The sequence below is a fragment of the Mesoplodon mirus genome (genome assembly GCF_964341445.2).
Source record: "Mesoplodon mirus genome assembly, chromosome: 17".
NCBI lineage: Eukaryota > Metazoa > Chordata > Mammalia > Artiodactyla > Ziphiidae > Mesoplodon > Mesoplodon mirus.
The window spans coordinates 64638810-64661430 of record NC_138993.1 but is presented as its reverse complement, the minus strand read 5'-3'; the positions used below and the strand labels follow the sequence as shown (position 1 = coordinate 64661430).

At 38.9% G+C, this 22621-nt stretch overlaps 1 protein-coding gene across 1 annotated transcript in view; it reads right to left on the bottom strand.

Annotated features, from left to right (window-relative positions):
- DNAJC3 (DnaJ heat shock protein family (Hsp40) member C3) overlaps positions 1-22621 on the bottom strand; it is an 89872-nt gene that overhangs the window by 23129 nt on the left and 44122 nt on the right. The window contains exons 5-9 of the mRNA XM_082602400.1: positions 15584-15736; positions 13521-13702; positions 12936-13055; positions 7771-7876; positions 7567-7687 (exon numbers count right to left, since the gene is read on the bottom strand). Coding sequence (XP_082458526.1) covers positions 7567-7687; positions 7771-7876; positions 12936-13055; positions 13521-13702; positions 15584-15736 — 682 coding nt within the window. The remainder of the gene's footprint in view (positions 1-7566; positions 7688-7770; positions 7877-12935; positions 13056-13520; positions 13703-15583; positions 15737-22621) is intronic.

Sequence of the window (22621 nt, the reverse complement as noted above, 5' to 3'; positions counted from 1 at the left end):
AAAATAAAATAGTTGCACACTTCATTAAATAAATATGCAGCAATTAACTGGGGGGGAAAAAAGAGTATCACAAACCAAGTTTCACCAGAAAAATACTCTTACTGGTTTTGATTTAAAATGCTTTACTTGCTCTCTAACCCCTGCTCTGGCACCGCCGCCAATACACGCACTCGGCTCTGGGTCACCCCTTACTCATCTCCCTTCAAGCAGAATCTGGTTACCATGCTGTGAGGACACTCAAGCAGCCCTATGGAGTGGTCTAAGAGGAACTGAGGCCGCCTGCCAACAGTTAGTACCAACTTGCCAGCCATCCGTGTGGCTGACAGGGTCTTTGTGCTCCAGCCAGGTCTTCATGCTCCGGCCAGGTGTCAGGCCTGTGCCTCTGAGGTGGGAGAGCCGAGTTCAGGACACTGGTCCACAAGAGACCTCCCAGCTCCACGTAATATCAAACAGAAAAAGCTCTCCAAGAGATCTCCATCTCACAGCTAAGACCCAGCTCCACTCAACGACCAGCAAGCTCCAGTGCTGGATACCCTACGCCAAACAACTAGCAAGACAGGAACAAAACCCCACCCACTGGCAGAGAGGCTGCCTAAAATCATAATAAGTTCACAGACACCCCAAAACACACCACTTGGACGTGGTCCTGCCAACCAGAAAGACAAGATCCAGCCTCATCCACCAGAACGCAAGAACCAGTCCCCTCCACCAGGAAGCCTACAAAACCCACTGAACCAACCTTAGCCACTGGGGGCAGACACCAAAAACAACAGGAACTACGAACCTGCAGCCTGTGAAAAGGAAACCCCCAAACACAGTAAGTTAAGCAAAATGAGAAGACAGAGGAACACACAGCAGATAAGAAGAAAAGTAAAAACCCACCAGACCTAACAAATGAACAGGAAATAGGCAGTCTACCTGAAAAAGAATTCAGAGTAATGACAGTAAAGATGATCCAAAATCTAGGAAATAGAAAGGAGAAAATATAAAAAACGTTTAACAAGGACCTAGAAGAACTAGAGAGCAAACAAACACTGATGAACAACATAATAAATGAAATTTAAAATTCTCTAGAAGGAATCAATAGCAGAATAACTGAGGCAGAAGAATGGAAAAGTGACCTGGAAGATAAAATAGTGGAAATAACTACTGCAGAGCAGAATAAAGAAATAAGAATGAAAAGAATTGAGAAGAGTCTCAGAGACCTCTGGGACAACAATAAACACACCAACGTTTGAATTATAGGGGTCCCAGAAGAAGAAGAGAAAAAGAAAGGGACTGAGAAAATATTTGAAGAGATTATAGTTGAAAACTTCCCTAATACGAGAAAGGAAATAGTCAATCAAGTCCAGGAAGTGCAGAGAGTCCCATACAGGATAAATCCAAGGGGAAACACTCCAAGACACATATTAGTCAAACTATCAAAAACTAAATACAAAGAAAAAATATTAAAAGCAGCAAGGGAAAAGCAACAAATAACATACAAGGGAATCCCCATAAGATTAACAGCTGATCTTTCAGCAGAGACTCTGCAAGCCAGAAAGGAGTGGCAAGACATATTAAAAGTGATGAAATGGAAAAACCTACCACCAACATTACTCTACCCAGCAAGAATCTCATTCAGATTCAACAGAAAACTTAAACCCTTTATTGACAAGCAAAAGCTAAGAGATTCAGCACCACAAGACCAGCTTTACAACAAATGCTAAAGGCACTTCTCTAGGTAGGAAACACAAGAGAAGGAAGAGACCTACAATAACAAACCCAAAACAATTGAGAAAATGGTAATAGGAACATACATATTGATAACTACCTTAAATATAAATGGATTAAATGCTCCAACCAAAAGACACAGGCTGGTTGAATGGATACAAAAACAAGACCCATATATATGCTGTCTACAAGAGACCCACTTCAGACCTAGGGACACATACAGACTGAAAGCGAGGGGATGGAAAAGGATATTCTGCGGAAATGGAAATCAAAAGAAAGCTGGAGGAGCAAATCTCATATCAGACAAAATAGACTTTAAAATAAAGACTAATACGAGAGACAAAGAAGGACACTTTGGGATCAATTCAAGAAAGGATCAATTCAAGAAGAAGATATAACAATTGTAAACAATTATGCACCCAATATAGGAGCACCTCAACATATAAGGCAAATGCTAACAGCCATAAAAGGGGAAATCAACAGTAACACAATAATAGTAGGGGAATTTAACATCCCATTTTCACCAATGGACAGACCATCCAAAATAAAAATAAATAAGGAAACACAAACTTTAAATGATACATTAAAAAAAGATGGACTTAATTGATATTTATAGGACATTCCATCCAAAAACAACAGACTATACTTTCTTCTCAAGTGCTCATGGAACATTCTCCAGGATAGATCATATCTTGGGTCACAAATCAAGCCTTGGTAAATTTAAGAAAACTGAAATCGTATCAAGTATCTTCTCCATACACAACGCTATGAGACTAGATATCAATTACAGGAAAAAATGTGTAAAAAATATAAATACATGGAGGCTAAACAATATACTACTAAATAACCAAGAGATCACTGAAGAAATCAAAGGGGAAATCAAAAAATACCTAGAAACAAATGACAATGAAAGCGCGATGACCCAAAACCCATAAGATGCAGCAAAAGCAGTTCTAAGAGGAAAGTTTATAGCAATACAATCCTACCTCAAGAAAACAAGAAACATCTCAAATAAACAACCTAACCTTACACCTAAAGCAATTAGAGAAAGAAGAACAAAAGAACGCCAAAGTTAACAGAAGGAAAGAAATCATAAAGATCAGATCAGAAATAAATGAAAAAGAAATGAAGGAAACAATAGCAAAGATCAATAAAAGTAAAAGCTGGTTCTTTGAGAAGATCAACAAAATTGATAAACCATTAGCCACACTCATCAAGAAAAAAAGGGAGAAGACTCAAATCACTAGAATTAGAAATAAAAAAAGAGAGGTAACAACTGACGGTGCAGAAATACAAAGGATCATGAGAGTTTAATACAAGCAACTATATGCCAATAAAATGGACAACCTGGAAGAAATGGACAAACTCTTAGAAACGCACAACCTTCCGAGACTGAACCAGGAAAAATAGAAAATATAAACAGACAAATCACAAGCACTGAAAGTGAAACTGTGATTAAAAGTCTTCCAACAAACAAAAGCCCAAGACCAGATGGCTTCACAGGCGAATTCTATCAAACATTTAGAGAAGAGCTAACACCTATCCTTCTCAAACTCTCCCAAAATATAGCTGAGGGAGGAACATTCCCAAACTCATTCTACGAGGCCAACATCACCCTGATACCAAAACCAGACAAAGATCTCACAAAGAAAGGAAACTACAGGCCAATATCACTGATGAACATAGATGCAGAAATCCTCAACCAAATTCTAGCAAACGAATGCAGCAGCACATGAAAAGGCTCACACACCATGATCAAGTGGGGTTTATCCCAGGAGTGCAAGGATTCTTCAATATAAGCAAATCAATCAATGTGATACACCATATTAACAAACTGAAGGAGAAAAACCATATGATCATCTCAATAGATGCAGAAAAAGCTTTTGGCAAAATTCAACACCCATTTATGATAAAAACCTTCCAGAAAGTAGGCATAGAGGGAATTTACCTCAACATAATAAAGGCCATATATGACAAACCCACAGCAAACATCATTCTCAATGGTGAAAAACAGAAACCATTCCCTCTAAGATCAGGAACCAGACAAGGTTGTCCAGTCTCACCACTATTATTCAACATTGTTTTGGAAGTTTTAGCCACAGCAATCTGAGAAAAAAAGAAATAAAAGGAATCCAAATCAGAAAAGAAGATGTAAAGTTGTCACTGTTTGCAGATGACATGATACTATACATAGAGAATCCTAAAGATGCTACCAGAAAACTACTGGAGCTAATCAATGAATTCGGTAAAGTAGCAGGATACAAAATTAATGCCCAGAAATCTCTTGCATTCCTATACACTAATGATGAAAAATCTGAAAGAGAAATTAAGGGAACACTCCCATTTACCACTGCAACAAAAAGAATAAAATATCTAGGAATACAGCTACCTAAGGAGAAAAAAGACCTGTATGCAGAAAATTATAAGACACTGATGAAAGAAATTACTAAAGAGGATACAAACAGATGGAGAGATATACCATGTTCTTGGATTGGAAGAATCAACATTCCGAAAATGAATATACTACCCAAAGTAATCTACAGACTCAATGCAATCCCTATCAAACTACCAATGGCATTTTTCACAGAACTAGAATAGAAAATCTCACAATTTGTATGGAAATACAAAAGACCCCAGATAGCCAAAGCAATCTTGAGAAAGAAAAAACAGAGCTGGAGGAATCAGGCTCCCGGACTGCAGACTATACTACAAAGCTACAGTAATCAAGACAGTATGGTACTGGCACAAAAACAGAAATATGGATCAATGGAACAGGATAGAAAGCCCAGAGATAAACCCACGCACATACGGTCACCTTATCTTTGATAAATGACGCAAGAATATACAATGGAGAAAAGATAGCCTCTTCAATAAGTGGTGCTGGGCAAACTGGACAGCTACATGTAAAAGAATGAAATTAGAACACTCCCTCATACCATACACGAAAATAAACTCAAAATGGATTAAAGACCTTAATGTAAGGCCAGACACTATAAAACTCTTAGAGGAAAACATAGGCAGAACACTCTATGACATAATCACATCAAGATCCTTTTTTGACCCACCTCCTAAAAAAAGGAAAAAAAACAAAAATAGACAAATGGAACCTAATGAAACTTAAAAGTTTTTGCACAGCAAAGGAAACCATAAACAAGACGAAAAGACAACCCTCAGAATGGGAGAAAATATTTGCAAATGAAGCAACTGACAGAGGATTAATCTCCAAAATTTACAAGCAGCTCATGCAGCTCAATATCAAAAAAAACAAACAACCCAATCCAAAAATGGGCAGAAGACCTAAATAGACATTTCTCCAAAGAAGATACACAGATTGCCAACAAACACATGAAAGGATGCTCAACATCACTAATCATTAGAGAAATGAAAATCAAAACTACAGTGAGGTATCACCTCACACCAATCAGAATGGCCATCAAAAAATCCACAAACAATACATGCTGGAGAGGGTGTGGAGAAAAGGGAATCCTCTTACACTGTTGGTGGGAATGTAAATTGATACAGCCACTATGGAGAACAGTATGGAGGTTCCTTAAAAAGACTAAAAATAGAACTACCATGCGACGCAGCAATCCTACTACTGGGCATATACCCTGAGTAAACCATAATTCAAAAAGAGACATGTACCAAAATGTTTATTGCAGCACTGTTTACAATAGCCAGGACTTGGAAGTAACCTAGGTGTCCATCAACAGATGAATGGATAAAGAAGATGTGGCACATATACACAATGGAATATTACTGAGCCATAAAAAGAAAGGAAATTGAGTTATTTGTAGTGAGTGAGGCGGATGGACCTAGAGTCTGTCATACAGAGTGAAGTAAGTCAGAAAGAGAAAAACAAATTCCGTATGCTAACACATATATATGGAATCTAAGAAGAAAAAAAAAAGGTCATGAAGAACCTAGGGGCAAGACGGGAATAAAGATGCAGACCTACTAGAGAATGGACTTCAGGATATGGGGAGGGAGAAGGGTAAGCTGGGACAAAGTGAGAGAGTGGCATGGATACATATACACTACCATATGTAAAATAGATAGCTAATAGGAAGCAGCCACATAGCACATAGCACCACATAGCACCGAGATCAGCTCGGTGCTTTGTGACCACCTACAGGGTGGGATAGGGACGGTGGGAAGGAGGGAGACACAAGAGGGAAGAGATATGGGGATATATGTATATGTATAACTGATTCATTCTGTTATAAAGCAGAAACTAACACACCATTGTAAAGCAATTATACTCCAAAAAAGATGTTAAAAATAATAAAAATAAATAAATGTATTAAAAATAAAAGAAGTAAAAATAGAACTACCTACCATACAACCCAGCAATCCCACTACTGGGCATGTACCCTGAGAAAACTAGAATTCAAAAAGAATCATGTACCACAATGTTCATTGCATTTACAATAGCCAGGACATGGAAGCAACCTAAGTGTACATCGGCAGATGAATGGATAAAGAAGATGTGGCACATATATACAATGGAATATTACTCAGCCATAAAAAAACCAAAATTGAGTTATTTGTAGTGACATGGATGGACCTAGAGACTGTCATACAGAGTAAAGTTAAGTCAGAAAGAGAAAAACAAATACCGTATGCTAACACATATATATGGAAATCTAAAAAAAAAAAAAAAAAAAATGGTTCTGAAGAACCTAGGGGCAGGACAGGAATAAAGACATAGAGAATGGACTTGAGGACACGAGGAGGGGGAAGGGTAAGCTGGGACGAAGTGAGAGAGTGGCATGGACATATATACACTACCAAATGTAAAATAGTTACTGGGAAGCCGCTGCATAGCACATTGAGATCAGCTCGGTGCTTTGTGACCACCTCGAGGGGTGGGATACGGAGGGTGGGAGGGACATGCAAGAGGGAGGAGATATGGGGATATATGTATATGTATAGCCGATTTACTTTGTTATAAAGCAGAAACTAACACACCATTGTAAACCAATTATACTCCAATAAAGATGTTAAAAATAAATAAAGAAAAGAAAATGCTTTACTTGATTTGAAACAAAAACTTTTCATTAAGGGCTCTAAGGCTCACTTCTTTTCAAAATCATCTCATTTAAATGTTTATAGCATAATGTCACATGAAAAAGATCACAAAACAAAATATATGAAAGGAGAAAGAAAAAAAATATATATGTATATATGAAAGGATTCTATACAATTACTGTATTTCCCTTAGTTATCTTCCAACAATAGGGCACTGCCTTTATTCAAGGTTCTTACAACATCTAGCAGGAATCTCTCTCTCTGCTACTTCAACCTGAACAAAGTTGGGTAAGCAGGTATCCTAACATTTACTAACAGCTTAGGGGTCACAGAGGATCATTTTATATTTAGGCATATATGTCACATGTATGTCTGCTGTAGGTAGAATATATATTCTGCATACATGCATAGAATATGTATATGTATGCATAAAATACACACTCATACATATGCATAGATACAAGTCTGAAAGGTGTAAATCCAAAACAATCAGTGATTACCTCTGCATGATATGAGATCTATAATTTAAATTTTCTACCTTGTTATTTATCTTTTCTAACTTGTCTCCAACAAAGAAAGTTAATTTTTTTATTTGTATATTCCACTGTACTGGTGTCAAGAGCAGAACTCTGTCCTTATATGGTATAGTTTTCATGTTCCACCAAGAAAGAGTAATTTTCAGGTTCTCTGCCATTTTTCTAAAAGTGCCAACATTTCCAGGTACTCTGGTAAACTTGTTCTAAACAAAAGGATGTTGAACAGGTGCTAACTGCACACATAACAACTTTTAGGTATCACAAATCAAATTCCTTAAAGATTTACCTTCATCGTACATCTCTTCTATTAAATAAGCCTCTGCTCGGTCTTTCAGAGCGTTCACATTGTCAGGTTCCACCTGTAAAACTTCCGAACACACTCGAATAGCTTCAACAGGCTTCTCATCCTAAAAGTAAGTGTGAGAAAAGAATCTATGGTTGTTTTCCACATGTCAAGTTTTTACAATTCTGGGAGTGAGTCAACAGTTACCTTCGAAAAGCAGTGGCAAATCCTTTCTTTTGAACGAATTGTATACTCAGAAACACTTGGCTCTGTTTTCATGACAGATTCATATTTGCTGGTAGCATCTGTGTATCTGTTAAATGAGCAAATCATGATGAGTAAAAAATGAAATTCTAGGGCTTCCCTGGTGGCGCAGTGGTTGAGAGTCCACCTGCCGATGCAGGGGACGCGGGTTCATGCCCTGGTCTGGGAAGATCCCACATGCCACGGAGCGGCTGGGCCCGTGAGCCATGGCCGCTGAGCCTGCACGTCTGGAGTCTGTGCTCTGCAACAGGAGAGGCCACAACAGTGAGAGGCCCGCGTACCGCAAAAAAAAAAAAAAAAAAAATTCTATTTCCAGAGCTAAAGAAACGACCCTCTACTCTTCACTATATGTTACTTAATCAATTGACCTGAATGAGCACATTCCTTCAAATACTGCTTCTACCTTATTAATCTACAGTAGCAAGGAAGGTTCTCTCTGCAATTAAGAGTTGGGAGATAAAACACATGACCACAGAAAATGTATATGGATAAATCAAAGCATACCTGTGAGTACCCATCAAATCAAATGATGAATTCTCTACAGAAAAGTGCTCATAATTTTGAAACAGAGGAAAACACTTTGTTAAAGTCTGACTATACAAAGCACTTTCAACAAAACAGAGATCAGGTTTTCTTTCTTAGTTACTACACACTTTGATAAAATAACAGCGTCCATTACATGTTATTTTATATAACAAATATCAATATTCAAATCTAAGTACATTGTAATTCCTTGCAGAAGAAACCTGTTTTTTATTTATTTATTTTTTTTTGGAGATTTCAACAGTTTTCTACTCAGTTGTGTGTGTATATGTGTGTGTGTGTGTGAGTACACGTAGTTTTATATAGTTTTATCACATGTGTAGATTCATGTAACCTTCACCACAATGAAGATACAACACTACTCCACCTCTGTAAGGCTCCTTCATACCATCCCTTTATAGTTTCACATCATCCTGCTCCCTAACCCTCAGCAATTTCTCATCTGTTTACCATCTCTATAATTTTATTTCATGAATGCTATCTAAATGTAATCATACAGTAGGTAACCTTTTTCTTTTAATTTTATTTATTTTTGGCTGCATTGGGTCTTCGTTGCTGCACACGGGCTTTTCTCTAGTTGTGGCGAGCGGGGTCTGTTCTTCGTTGCGGTGCGCGGGCTTCTCATTGAAGTGGCTTCTCTTGTTGAGGAGCACGGGCTCTAGGCACACAGGCTTCAGCAGTTGTGGCACGCGGGCTCAGTAGTTGTGGCACACGGGCTTAGTTGCTCCGTGGAGAAGAAACCTGCTTGAATTCCCAACATTACTAGCTTTCTAAGAACAATAAAAGCTATTTCAGCATTTTTTTAAACCGGTGAAAAGTACTAGTCATGTTATTCATTGTTACTCTCCTCATTAATGGCAAACTGTTGGGTTGGCCAAAAGGTTCGTTCATTTTTTTCCATAAGATGGCTCTAGTAGCACTTAGTTGTCTTTAACTTCATTCAAAAAAATTACGTTAGGGCTTCCCTGGTGGCGCAGTGATTGAGAATCTGCCTGCTAGTGCAGGGGACACGGGTTCGAGCCCTGGTCTGGGAGGATCCCACGTACCGCGGAGCAACTAGGCCTGTGAGCCACAATTACTGAGCCTGCACGTCTGGAGCCTGTGCTCCGCAACAAGAGAGGCCGCGATAGTGAGAGGCCTGTGCATTGCGATGAGGAGTGGCCCCCGCTTGCCACAACTAGAGAAAGCCCTCGCGCAGAAATGAAGACCCAACACAGCCAAAAATAAATAAATAAACAAACAAATAAATAAAAAGCCAAGCATTTGAAGCCCTTTAAAAAAAAAAATTACGTTAGACTGTATGTGACAGCTGTCATATCAGTGTGCATTTAAAAAAAGATCAAAATCGGTGAATTTTTGTGTAGCCATTTTAATGTTGAAGATGGAAGAAAAAAAGCAACATTTTCAGCATATTATGCTTTATTATTTCAAGAAAGGTAAAAACACAACTGAAATGAACAAAAAGATTTGTGCAGTGTATGGAGAAGGTGCTGTGACCGACTGAACATGTCAAAAGTGGTTTGCGGGGCTTCCCTGGTGGCGCACCGGTTGAGAGTCTGCCTGCCAACGCAGGGGACACGGGTGCGTGCCCCGGTCTGGGAAGATCCCACATGCCACGCAGCGGCTGGTCCCATGAGCCATGGCCGCTGAGCCTGTGCGTCCAGAGCCTGTGCTCCGCAACGGGAGAGACCACAACAGTGAGAGGCCCGCGTACCGCCAAAAAAAAAAAAAAAAAGTGGTTTGCGAAGTTTCATGCTGGAGATTTCTCACTGGATGATGCTCCACGGTCGGGTAGACCAGTTGAAGTTGATAGCAATCAAACAGAAATAATAACTGAGAACAATCAACATTATACCATGCAGGAGATAGCCAACATACCAAAATATTCAAATCAAATGTTGAAAATGGTTTGCGCCAGCTTGGTCATGTGAATCACTTTGATGTTTCGGTTCCACATAAGTTAAGCGAAAAAAACCTTCTTGACCATATTTCCACATGCAATTCTCAACTGAAACGTAATGAAAACGTTCCGTTTTTTAAAAAAATTGTGACAGGCGATGAAAAGTGGATAGTGTACAGTAATGTGGAATGGAAGAGATCGTGGGGCAAGCAAAATGCACCACCACCAACCACACCAAAGGCCGGTCTTCATCCAAAGAAGGTGATGTTGTGTATATGGTGGGATTGGAAGGGAGGCCTCTATTATGAGCTCCTTCTGGAAAACCAAATGACTAATTCCAAGAAGTACTGCTCCCAATTAAACCAACCGAAAGCAGCACTTGACAAAAAGCATCCAGAATTAGTCAACAGAAAATGCATAAGCTTCCATCAGGATAACACAAGACTGCATATGTTTCTTTGATGACCAGGCAAAAACTGTTACAGCTTGGCTGGGAAGTTCTGATTCATCCACCATACTCACCAGACATTGCACCTTCAGATTTTCATTTATTCCAGTCTTTACAAAATTCTGTTAACAGAAAAAATTTTAATTCCCTGGAAGACTGTAAAAGGCACCTGGAACGGTTCTTTGCTCAAAAAGATAAAAAGTTTTTGGTAGATGGAATTATGACGTTGCCTGAAAAATGGCAGAAGGTAGTGGAACAAGAGGGTGAATACGTTGCTCTTGGTGAAAATGAAAAATGTGTCTTTTATTTTTAGTTAAAAAACGGAAGGCACTTTTTGGCCCACCCAATGCAAGCTATATTTACATGCCATTGTGGCACATTATTCCCAAAGTGCTGCAATCTTCAAATTTAAATGCCACTGTATTAAAATATAGGTTTAAATGCAAAACTTAAAGCAAAAGCTAGACATCAATGTCAAAATCCTAGATGGGATACTGTTCTATAGATTTCCAAGACGGTACAACTGTAGGAAACTATACAGAGTATGTGAGACCTCGCTCTATTTCTTAAAACTACGTGTGAAGCTACAATTAGAAATTAAAAGTTCAATTAGAAAATACTGCACTTCACTTTAAAAAAAAAAAAAGGAAGCTTCTGGAAAGGCCACAACAGTGAGAGGTCCGTGTACCGCAAAACAAACAAACAAACAAACAAAAAACTAATCATCATACCAAGAAACAGGAAGATCTCAAACCAACACCAAGAGGACAGAGATGTTAAAGCAGCCATGAGAAAAGCAGCAATTATCAAACATGCTTAAAGCAAATGAAAAAATAGAATGCCTCAGCAAAGAAATGGAAAGTCTCAGCAAAGAAATAGAAGATATAAACATTCCAAATAGAATTTTTATAACTGAAAAGTATAAAAACTGAAATAAGTTGCTCACCACATGTGCTCAAGAGCAGAATGGAGGGGACAGACAAAAGAATCAGTGAATTGGAACCATAGAAATTACCACATCTGAACAACAGAGAAAATTAACTGAAAAAGAAAAATAAACAGAGCCTCGGGAACTGTAGGGCTAAAACAAAAACTCTAACATTTATGTTAATCAGAGTCTAAGAAGGAAAATAGAGAGAGGGCAGGGCTGAAAAAGTATTCCCAGAAATAATGGCTGGAAACTTCCCAAAATTTGACAAGAGACATAAACCTACATATTCTAGAAGCTAAGGGTAAGCCAAACAGGATAAACACAAAGAAATCCATGCTGCGATATATCATAATTAAACTTCTGAAAACTAAAGACAAGGAAATAATCTGAAAAGCAGTCAGAGGAAAATAACTCCTTATCTTTAGGGAAAAAAACAATTAGAATCACAGTGGATTTCTCATCAGGAACCATGGAAGCCAGAAAGAAATGGCACAATATTTTTCAGCTGCTGTAACAAAAGAACTGTTAACCCAGAATCCTGTACTGAGAAGAAATGTCTGCATACTCTGTATACATCACTATCGCTCTAGATATATATTACCTTTTAATAATCAATTTATATGCCTGTATCCCACACTAAACTACCAGCGTCTTAAAACCAAACACTACTATTCATATTCATTTCTGCACCCCCCAATACATAGTCAGTGCCTGATACAGGAGAAATTCAGTAAATAGTTGGTGAAATATAAAATAAATCTGCTGGTAAGAATACTATGCAGGGACTTCCCTGGTGGCACAGTGGTTAAGAATCCACCTGCCAGTGCAGGGGACACGGGTTCAAGCCCTGGTTCTGGAAGATCCCACGTGCCGCGGAGCAACTAAGCTCGCGTGCCACAACTACTGAGGCCACGCACCTAGAGCCCGTGCTCTGCAACAAAAGAAGCCACCACAATGAGAAGCCCACGCACCGCAACAACCCCGCTGGCTGCAACTAGAGAAAACCCACACGCATCAACGAAGACCCAACACAGCCGAAAATAAACAAACAAACAAATAAACAAATTGTAAATAAATAGAAAAAAGAATACTACGCAGTTACCATTATTTATATTCTGCCTTATTCAAAAAGTGTACAGTTGTGGTAGCTTTGCTAAGGCCCAAAGCCATCTAAGATACTCCACTCTCAACAGCAAGGAGTAAGAGCAAGCAGTTCAGTTGTCCTTTTGTAGCCACAACCAGACATATGAGGGAAGGTGAGATCCCCTACACAAGCATAGTCTTACCTGCCTTCTTTGATGAGCTCTTCAGCTGAGTTAATCAGCTTATTAAGTTTCTTGACTTGTTTATAGTGTGCAAAACACCTTTTATGATCCTGGTCAAGTTTAAGACATTCACGAACTTCACTGTTCATGTATTAAAAAAAAGGAAAATACTCCAAGTCAAAATAATCAATAAATGGTTTTTCATACTAAATATAGAAATCACAACAAAAGGTATTTTTTGTCTGTAACAATTAAAATATACTGATAATAATTTATCATACACTGTTATATACGACATTGTATTATGCACACACATTTATTAATTCAAGTTCAAATGACTTAAGTGGAGATATATATCACAAATACTATTTTGCTTCTGCAAATGTAATACCCTCCTATTTATTATTTCATGAAGTATGAAAAGAACTTCATGAGAAGAACTAATGTGAAGCAGAATAACTTAGAGATAACACAAAATTATAGATATATAAAAAAGCCTTAACCATAACTTTATTAATTTAAAGTTAAATTTAAAAAGAAAATGGGAGTATTCTCTTACTGCAAACAATAAAAAGATGAGGAGATGTGTGTGTTACTAGAACTGACCTGAGAGACAGTTCATGGTCTCCTAGCTCATAGTACAGTGTGCTGATTTTATAAAATGCCTCAGTATTATCATTCTTCAATTTTGATGCAGCTTTTAAGTCACTTATTGCTTTCCTAGGTTCCCCTTCTTTTATAAAACATTCAGCTCGAAGTTCCCGTAGTTCTGCATCCCAAACACAAACCTTGAGAAACAAAAGAACTAGACTTAAAGAAACAGTAAATTATGCACATTCATACTTGCACCTGATATATTTTATCTACATATTTATCAACATAAAACATCCTCAATTAATGTGATGACTCCTACACTGTAAGTAATATTAAAAAGTCTAATACAATTTAGATGTGACAAAAATAATGAGATGTGACAAAATAATTTCTCCAAAGATGTCTTAAATAAATTCCAATGGGGTAAGGGATGTATGTACTAATAAGGCCCTTTTCCTACCCCTTTCAGTTATATAATTCTAAAAACACTGAAAGTAAGAAAACATGGTATTTACTATTAGAAGGTGGTTCCCAGTGAAGTATATTTGATTTTTTTTAATATAAATTTATTTAATTTTTTATTTTTGGCTGTGTTGGGTCTTTGTTGCTGCACATGGGCTTTTCTCTAGTTGTGGCGAGCTGGACCACTCTTTGCTGCGGTGTGCGGGCTTCTCGTCGTGGTGGCCTCTCCTCTCCTAATGTGAAGCACGGGCTCTAGACACGTGGGCTTCACTAGTTGTGGCACGCGGGCTCTAGAGCGCAGGCTCAGCAGTTGCGCACGGGCTCAGCTACTCTGCAGCATGTGGGATCTTCCCAGACCAGGGCTCGAACCCGTGTCCCGTGCATTGGCAGGTGGATTCTTAACAACTGCGCCACCAGGGAAGCCCTACTGTATTTGATTCTAAAGAGAATATTTTCTAACTGGATTTCTGTACTTAACAATTCTAATTTCTAGTCTCAAAAAATAAAATCTAGGCTGTAAATTCACACCATATTTTTATTCTACCAGTAACTATATTAAATGATCTTTTACAAAATGTTACCTCCTTGAAATTAAATGTGCATATCACAAAAATAAAGAGAAAAACAATGTGAGAAGGCTGAAGCTTCACTGTTTCCATTTTATCAAAAAGTTGACAATGTTTAGTAAACCACTAGTATTCTTCAAAATGTAAACCCAAATGCTCACCAATAAGACCTGTGTAAGTGTCTTTATATATTTCTTAGAGCTGTATTAAAGTCATGTCAACTTTTCACATAAAGTAAGGTATCAAAATCAACACTGTATATAAACTAAATACAACAAGCTAGGTCAAGATGGATAGTCTAATTACTGGAAGGTGAAAATCGTAACTTTATATTTCCTTGATAAAGCATTAACAAAATAATTTAGTAAACCGTGAATTCGACTGGACCACATCACACGATTTCCTCTATAAAACTATCAAAAAGTGGCCATTCTACATACATCGAGTTTATTGCCAAGATTAGAGTACACAAAGTGCTATGAAAATGATAAATATGAATTATGACTGCTTCCATTTGAATATTCTTTTAGACTTCCTTCTGAAACCATTACATCCTTTGTCATTAAGTCCTTGCTGAGGCAGACTTAGATTTCCCTATCTAGAACCCTCTGGATCCTATCAACTCTTTATCTGCCTTCTTCCCTAGAAATTTCTCACTCTAGACACTCATCTTTCCTCCCAAACATCATTTTTCCTTTTTCTTCAACCAACTCTTTCATCTTTTATCCCATTAACTAACCTCTAGAGTTTTCTTGCCCTGCCCCCCAAAACTGCAAAATCAAACAAAAACAGCAAAGCAGGCAATGTATAAAGATATGCAACTCCCACTCCACAGCACCTTCGGTATATTTACTGAAAATTTCAGTCCCAAATTTTGTTCTGTATAAACACCATCTTTCAATTAAGAGCTGAAAACCCCAGGGTCAATCTGATTTTATGCTATCTAGGTTTTATGTGGTATATAACATGTCAAAGTATATACATATACCTTATAGTAAAAAGCAGTAAGTGTTAGGCATGTCAGGTGCAAGAGCAAAAACAACTTACCTCTAAAATCTTATCAAGGAAGGTTATAGCAGCAATATAATCTGAGCTTTCAAAAGCATCAAGTGCTTGTGAACGCAAATGCTGCATTTCATCAGATTTGATAAGTTGGGACTGGGCTTCTTTTTCTTCATTTTCACTTGGATTTGATTTGAGCTAGAACAATAGTAAGAAATTAAACAGGGCTTTTAATCTCTTGAGTGTAACACCCATCGTATACAATGATCTGACCCTTCCAAACACTCAAGTTCATCGGGGGAAAGGGGTAAGAAGACACTGGCACAACTGGCTTCTCCAGTGACTTGCCCCCTGGTGCCGATCACTGTGGGAAGCAGCAGCAAAGGCATCCTTAGTCCCACCGATATGGTGCACGAGAGCAAGCAGTGGAGCTGGAGTCAAAAGAGCTGGGTCGCCAAAACTTCCCAGGAAGCAAATATATTTAGGAATGTGAAAAGGTAGAGAAGAATGAAGGAAAGCACCTTTCTCACTTTCTTACATATAGCTCTGCAGAAAAACTTGAGTTTTATGTGTTTTGCCTTCTAATTATATTTCTTAAGTATTTATTTTTAAGTATAAAATAATTTTATCACAATAATGAAGAGCACAGGGAAACTGAAGGAGAGGGCAGTTTTTTAGAGGTTATAAGATAAAAAAAGATTTGATACCAGAGGGTTTGAGGTATAGTAAGACAGGAAGACTTTACAGGGAAAAATAAGAGAGTAATATCTTATTAAAAAGGCTTATGACATGGTTTTAGGAGGTTTACACATTGACTCTTTCTTTAAACATCTTTATCAAGGTATACTTTATATACCATAAAATTCACTCATTTTGACTGTGCAATTCCATGATTTTTAATAAACGTACAAAGTATGCAACTATTACCACAGTTTTAGACCATTTCTGCCACCTCAATATGATCCCTTGTGTCTGCTTACAGTTCATTCCTGCCCCCAGGCTGGCATCATATGCACAGTCAACCCTTAACAATTTCTTCCTCCAGATGGAAAAATCTTAAGCCTAACGGTGCAGAAAAATTGAGTGCCTACATTAAAAAGCTACTGATTTTTTGGAAAGATTTTTCTTTAAGATTACAGTTTCTATGTAATAATTCCTGAAATCTAATATTCCTACTAAGATGGGAATTGTAGTTAACAGGTTCCCCCTTTTGGGTGAAGTACAGACACCAGTAGGTTATTCTAGAAATACCTCCCCTTCGGTTGACCGATCACACTGCTTCCCCTTCAGTGGACTCGTGTTTTAAAAACACCCCCAACTAGCCACCTGGTAGGAGAGAATACTCCGAATGAGAAAACTTAGAAATATTAATTCTTGGTAAAGGGACTGTATTTCTCCATTTTGTTTTTTGGATATTTTAGCTATTCTTTTCTGTCTGTTTAATCTTTGGCTTTTGAAGGAATGGCTAGGGCTCCAAGCATTCATAGGTAACCGGGAAGTGGTAACCTTAGCTCACTATGGAGGAGGATTTTCCCTGCATGACTAAATTTACAAGTTGAAGGAAGCTACTTTGGGCTATGGAATGCTTGTCTTTGTTTTCTCATCCTCGGGGTACTCTTGAACACTTCTAATAAACCACACTGGAAGGAGTATAAGTGTATACGTGCTGTCACTCTGCTCTGGGTAAAAGTGGATGTTTAGTGATAACTTGTTTCCACGATGATGATAATGATGATGATGATGATGTGTCAGGTATCCAGCATTAAAATTCAACATCTGTATACACTACAAAGTGATCACGCCCACAAGTCTAGCTACCACATTCATCATTATACAGCTGACCCCCTTCACCCATTATACCCAACTCCCAACCCCCTTCCCCTCCAGTAACCACCAATCTATTCTCTGCAACTATGAATACATTTCATTTTGTTTGTTCATTTGTTTTTTTAGATTCCACATATGGGCGAAATCATACAGTATTTGTCTTTCTCCATCTGATTTATTTTACTTAGCCTAATACACTCAAGATCCATCCATATTGTCACAAATGGAAGGATTTCTTTTTTATAGCTGAATAGTATTCCACTGCGTATACATACTACATCTTCTTTATTTGTTCATCCATCGATGGACACTTAGGTTGTTTCCGTATCTTGGCTATTGTAAATAATGCTGCAGTGGACATAGAGGGGGGCATAGATATTGGTAACTTGTTTCCTATATGTACACTACTGCCCCCTTTTGGACTGAACGTATTAGAGACTGCCTCTTCTGGATGGAATTTGCATCTTTTCTCTCCCAAACTTTTACAGTCTATTCTCTTCAACACAATCTTTCTTGTAGGAAGGTGAGGGAGGGGAAGGCCCTAAACCTCAAGGGTGAGGATGGAGGGCTCAGCCTCACTCCATGGTCAAATAATGGGAACGGGAAAGAAGGAGTGAGCTCTGGTCATCTGGGCTTCTTTGGGGCTGGGAGGGAAAAGGAGAAGAGGGGGAGATTCTTCCAGGGAGGTAAGAAAGGAGTCTGAGGAACAAACTAAGGACATACAACTCGGGAGAGTTTCAAAGAGGGTTAAGTGAGATGAAGCTTTTCACTCTTATCCCAAGGTTGCTGACTCCTCCCAACTGCCCTCTCATGTTCCGGGATACTTACCCATGGAGAGTGAACCCTACTGATATTTCCCTCCCTCCTTTTGTCATGTTTCTTGATATCCCTTCTTTTCTTTGGTGCTTTACATTTCTGACTCTTTCAGCCAAACCTCTATCTGTAACAGTACTTTATTTCTTATTTACCATGGTCACTATCTTTTGGAGAAAAAATCATAATAATGAACATAGATGCAAAAATCGTCCACAAAAGGCTAGCAAACTGATTCCAGCAACACACTGAAAGGCTTATACACCATGGTCAAGTGGGGTTTATTCCAGGGATGCAAGGAGTTTTCAACATCTGCAAATCAACACAATATACCACATTGACAAGTTAAAGAATAAAAACTATATGATCATCTCAATAGATAACAGAAAAGACTTTTGATAAAATTCAACATCCACTTGTGATTAAAAAAAACTTTCAGAAAGTGGGCAGAGAGGTAACATACCTCAACATAATAAAGGTCACACATAACAAACACAGAGCCAACATCACACGCAATGGTGAAAAGCTGAAAGCGTTTCCTCTCAGATCAGGAACAAGACAAGGATGTCCAGTCTCACCACTTTTATTCAAGTCCTAGCCACAGCAATCAGAGAAGAAAAACAAATAAAAGGAATCCAAAGTGGAAAAGAAGAAGTAAAATTGTCACTGTTCGCAGATGACATGAGGCTATACATAGAAAATCCTACAGATGCTACCAGAAAACTACTAGAGCTCATCAATGAATTCGGTAAAGTTGCTGGATACAAAATTAATATAAATAAATCTGTTGAATTTCTATACTAGCAATGAAATATCAGAAACAGAAATTAAAGAAACAATCCCATTAACTATCGCATCAAAAAGAATAAAATATCTAGGAATAAACCTACCTAAAGAGGCAACAGACCTATACTCTGAAAACTGTAAGATTTAATGAAAGAAACTGAAGATGACGTAGATGGAAATATACACCATGTTCTTGGATTGGAAGAATTAACATGGTTAAAACAACCATAGAGCCCAAGGCAATCTACAGATTCAATGCAATCCCTATCAAATTACCAATGGCATTTTTCACAGAACTAGAACAAAAAATTTTTTAATTTGTATAGAAACACAAAAAACCTCGAATAACCAAAACAATCTTGAGAGAGAACGGAGCTGGAGGAATCACACTCCCTAACTTCAGACTATACTACAAAACTACAGTAATTAAAACAGTATGGTACTGGCACAAAAAAAAACAGAAATATAGATCAATGGAACAAGACAGAAAGCCCAGAAATAAACCCATGCACTTATGGTCAATTAATCTACAACAAAGGAGGCAATAATATACAATGGAGAAAAGACAGCCTCGTCAATAAGTGGTGCTGGGAAAACTGGACAGCTACATGTAAAAGACTGAAATTAGAACATGCCCTAACACTAAATACAAAAATAAACTCAAAATGGATTAAAGATCTAAATGTGAGACTGGATACTATAAAACTCCTGGAAGAAAATGGGAGGCAAAACACTCTTTGACATAAATTGCAGCAATGCTTTTTGGATCCATCTCCTAGAGTAATGGTAATAAAAACAAAAATAAACAAAAGGAACTTAATTAAACTTAAAAGCTTTTGCACAGCAAAGGAAACCACAAACAAAATGAAGACAACCAGCAGACTGGAGGAAAATATTTGCAAATGATGCTACAGACAAGGTATTAATTTCTAAAATATACAAACAATTCATACAGCTTAATACCAAAAAAAACAAACAACCCATTGAAAAATGGGCAGAAGACCTAAACAGACATTTCTCCAAAGAAGACATACAGATGGTCAACAGGCACATGAAAGGATGCTCAACATCACTAATTATTAAAGAAATGCAAACCAAAACTACAATAAAGTATCACTTCATACCAGTCAGAATGGTCAAAAGGCTACAGACAATAAATGCTGGAGAGGTTGTGGAGAAAAAGGAATCCTCCTACAAAGTTGGTGGGAATGCAAATTGGTGCAGCCCACTATGAAGAATAGTATGGAGGTTCCTTAAAAAACTAAAAACAGAGTTATCATATGATCCTGCAATCCCACTCCTGGGCATATACCCAGAGAAAACTCTACTCGAAAAGATACATGCACCCCAATATCCATAGCAGCCCTATTTATAATAGCCAAGAAATGGAAGCAACCTAAATGTCCCTCAGCAGATGAATGGATAAAAAAAATGTGGTGTGGAGATACACACACACACACACACACACACACACACACTAGAATATTACTCAGCCATTAAAAGGAATGAAATTGGGTCATTCGTAGAGACATGGAAGGACCTAGAGACTGTCTTACAGAGTGACGTAAGTCAGAAAGAGAAAAATGAATATCGTATATTAATGCATATATGTGGAACCTGAAAAACTTGGTACAGACGATCTTATTTATAAAGCAGAAATAGAGACAAAGACATAAGAGAACAAACGTATGGATACCAAGGGGGAAGGGGGTGGGGTGAATTGGCAAATTGGTATTGACATATATACACTACTGATACTGTGTATAAAACAGATAACTAGGGGGCACCTTCAGTATGGTGGAGGAGTAAGACGTGGAGATCACCTTCCTCCCCACAAGTACATCAAAACTACACCTACATGTGGAACAACTCGTACAGAACACCTACTGAACACTGGCAGAAGACCTCAGACTTCCCAAAAGGCAAGAAACTCCCCATGTACCTGGGTAGGGCAAAAGAAAACAGAATAAACAGAGACAAAAGAATAGGAACGGTACCTGCACCAGTGGGAGGGAGCTGTTTAGGAGGAAAGGTTTCCACACACTAGGAAGCCTCTTCACTGGCAGAGACGGTGGGTGGGGGTGGGGGGGGAGGGCAGGGGGAAGCTTCGGAGCCACGGAGGAGAGTGCAGCAACAGGGGTGCGGAGGGCAAAGTGGAGAGATTCCCGCACAGAGGATCAGTGCTGACCAGCACTCACCAGCCTGAGAGGCTTGTCTGCTCACCCGCCGGGGTGGGCGGGGCTGGGAGCTGAGGCTCAGGCTTCAGTCGGATCGCAGGGAGAGGACTGGGGTTGGCAGCATGAACACAGCCTGAAGGGGGCTAGTGTGCCACAGCTAGCCGGGAGGGAGTCCAGGAAAAAGTCTGGAAATGCCTAAGAGGCAAGAGACCATTGTTTCAGGGTACACGAGGAGAGGGGATTCAGAGCACCACCTAAACGAGCTCCAGAGATAGGCGTGAGCCACAGCTATCAGCGCGGACCCCAGAGACAGGCATGAAATGCTAAGGCTGCTGCTGCAGCCACCAAGAAGCCTGTGGGAAGCACAGGTCACTATCCACACCTCCCGTCTTGGTAGCCTGTGCGGCCCGCCACTGCCAGGGTCCCGTGATCCAGGGACAACTTCCCCGGGAGAACACACGGTGCACCTCAGGCTGTTGCAACGTCAGTCTGGCCTCTGTTGCCGCAGGCTCACCCTGCATTCCGTACCCCTCCCCGCCCCCTCGGCCTGAGTGAGCCAGAGCCCCCTAATCAACCGCTGCTTTAACCCCATCCTGTCTGGGTGGGGAACAAACACCCTCAGGCGACCTACAGGCAGAGGCAGGGCCAAATCCAAAGCTGAACCCCAGGAGCTGTGTCAACAAAGAAAAGGAAATTTCCCCATGGAGCCTCAGGAGCAGCGGATTAAATCTCCACAATCAACTTAACGTATCCTGCACCTGTGGAATACCTGAATAAACAACAAATCATCCCAAAATTGAGGCAGTGGACTTTGGGAGCAACTGTAGACTTGGGGTTTGCTTTCTGCATCAAATTTGTTTCTGGTTTTATGTTTATCTTATTTAGTATTTAGAGCTTATTATCACTGGTAGATATGTTTATTGATTTGGTTGCTCTCTTCCTTTTTTTATACATATATATATTTTTTCCTTTTTCTCTTTTTGTGAGACTGTATGGGTATGCTTCTTTGTGTGATTTTTGTCTGTACAGCTTTGCTTTTGCCATTTGTCCTAGGGTTCTGACTGTCTGTTTTTTGTTGCTGTTGCATGGGTTTTTTTAGTATAGTTTTTAGCACTTGTTATCTTTAGTGGATTTGCTTTTTGGTTTCATTGGTCACTTATTTCTTTTCTTTTTTTTATTACCTTTCTATGTTTTTATTTTTATTAATTTTTTCTCTGTTTTAATATCTTTATTTATTTTTTCTTTCTTCCTTTCTTCTTTTTTCTCCCTTTTCTTCTGAGCCGTGTGGCTGACAGGGTCTTGGTGCTCTGGCCGGGTGTCAGGCCTGAGCCTCTGAGGTGGGAGAGCCGAGTTCAGGACACTAGTCCACCAGAGACCTCCCAACCCCACGTAACACCAAATGGTGAAAGCTCTCCCAGACATCTACATCTCAACGCTAAGACCCAGCTCCACTCAACGACCAGCAAGCTCCAGAGCTGGA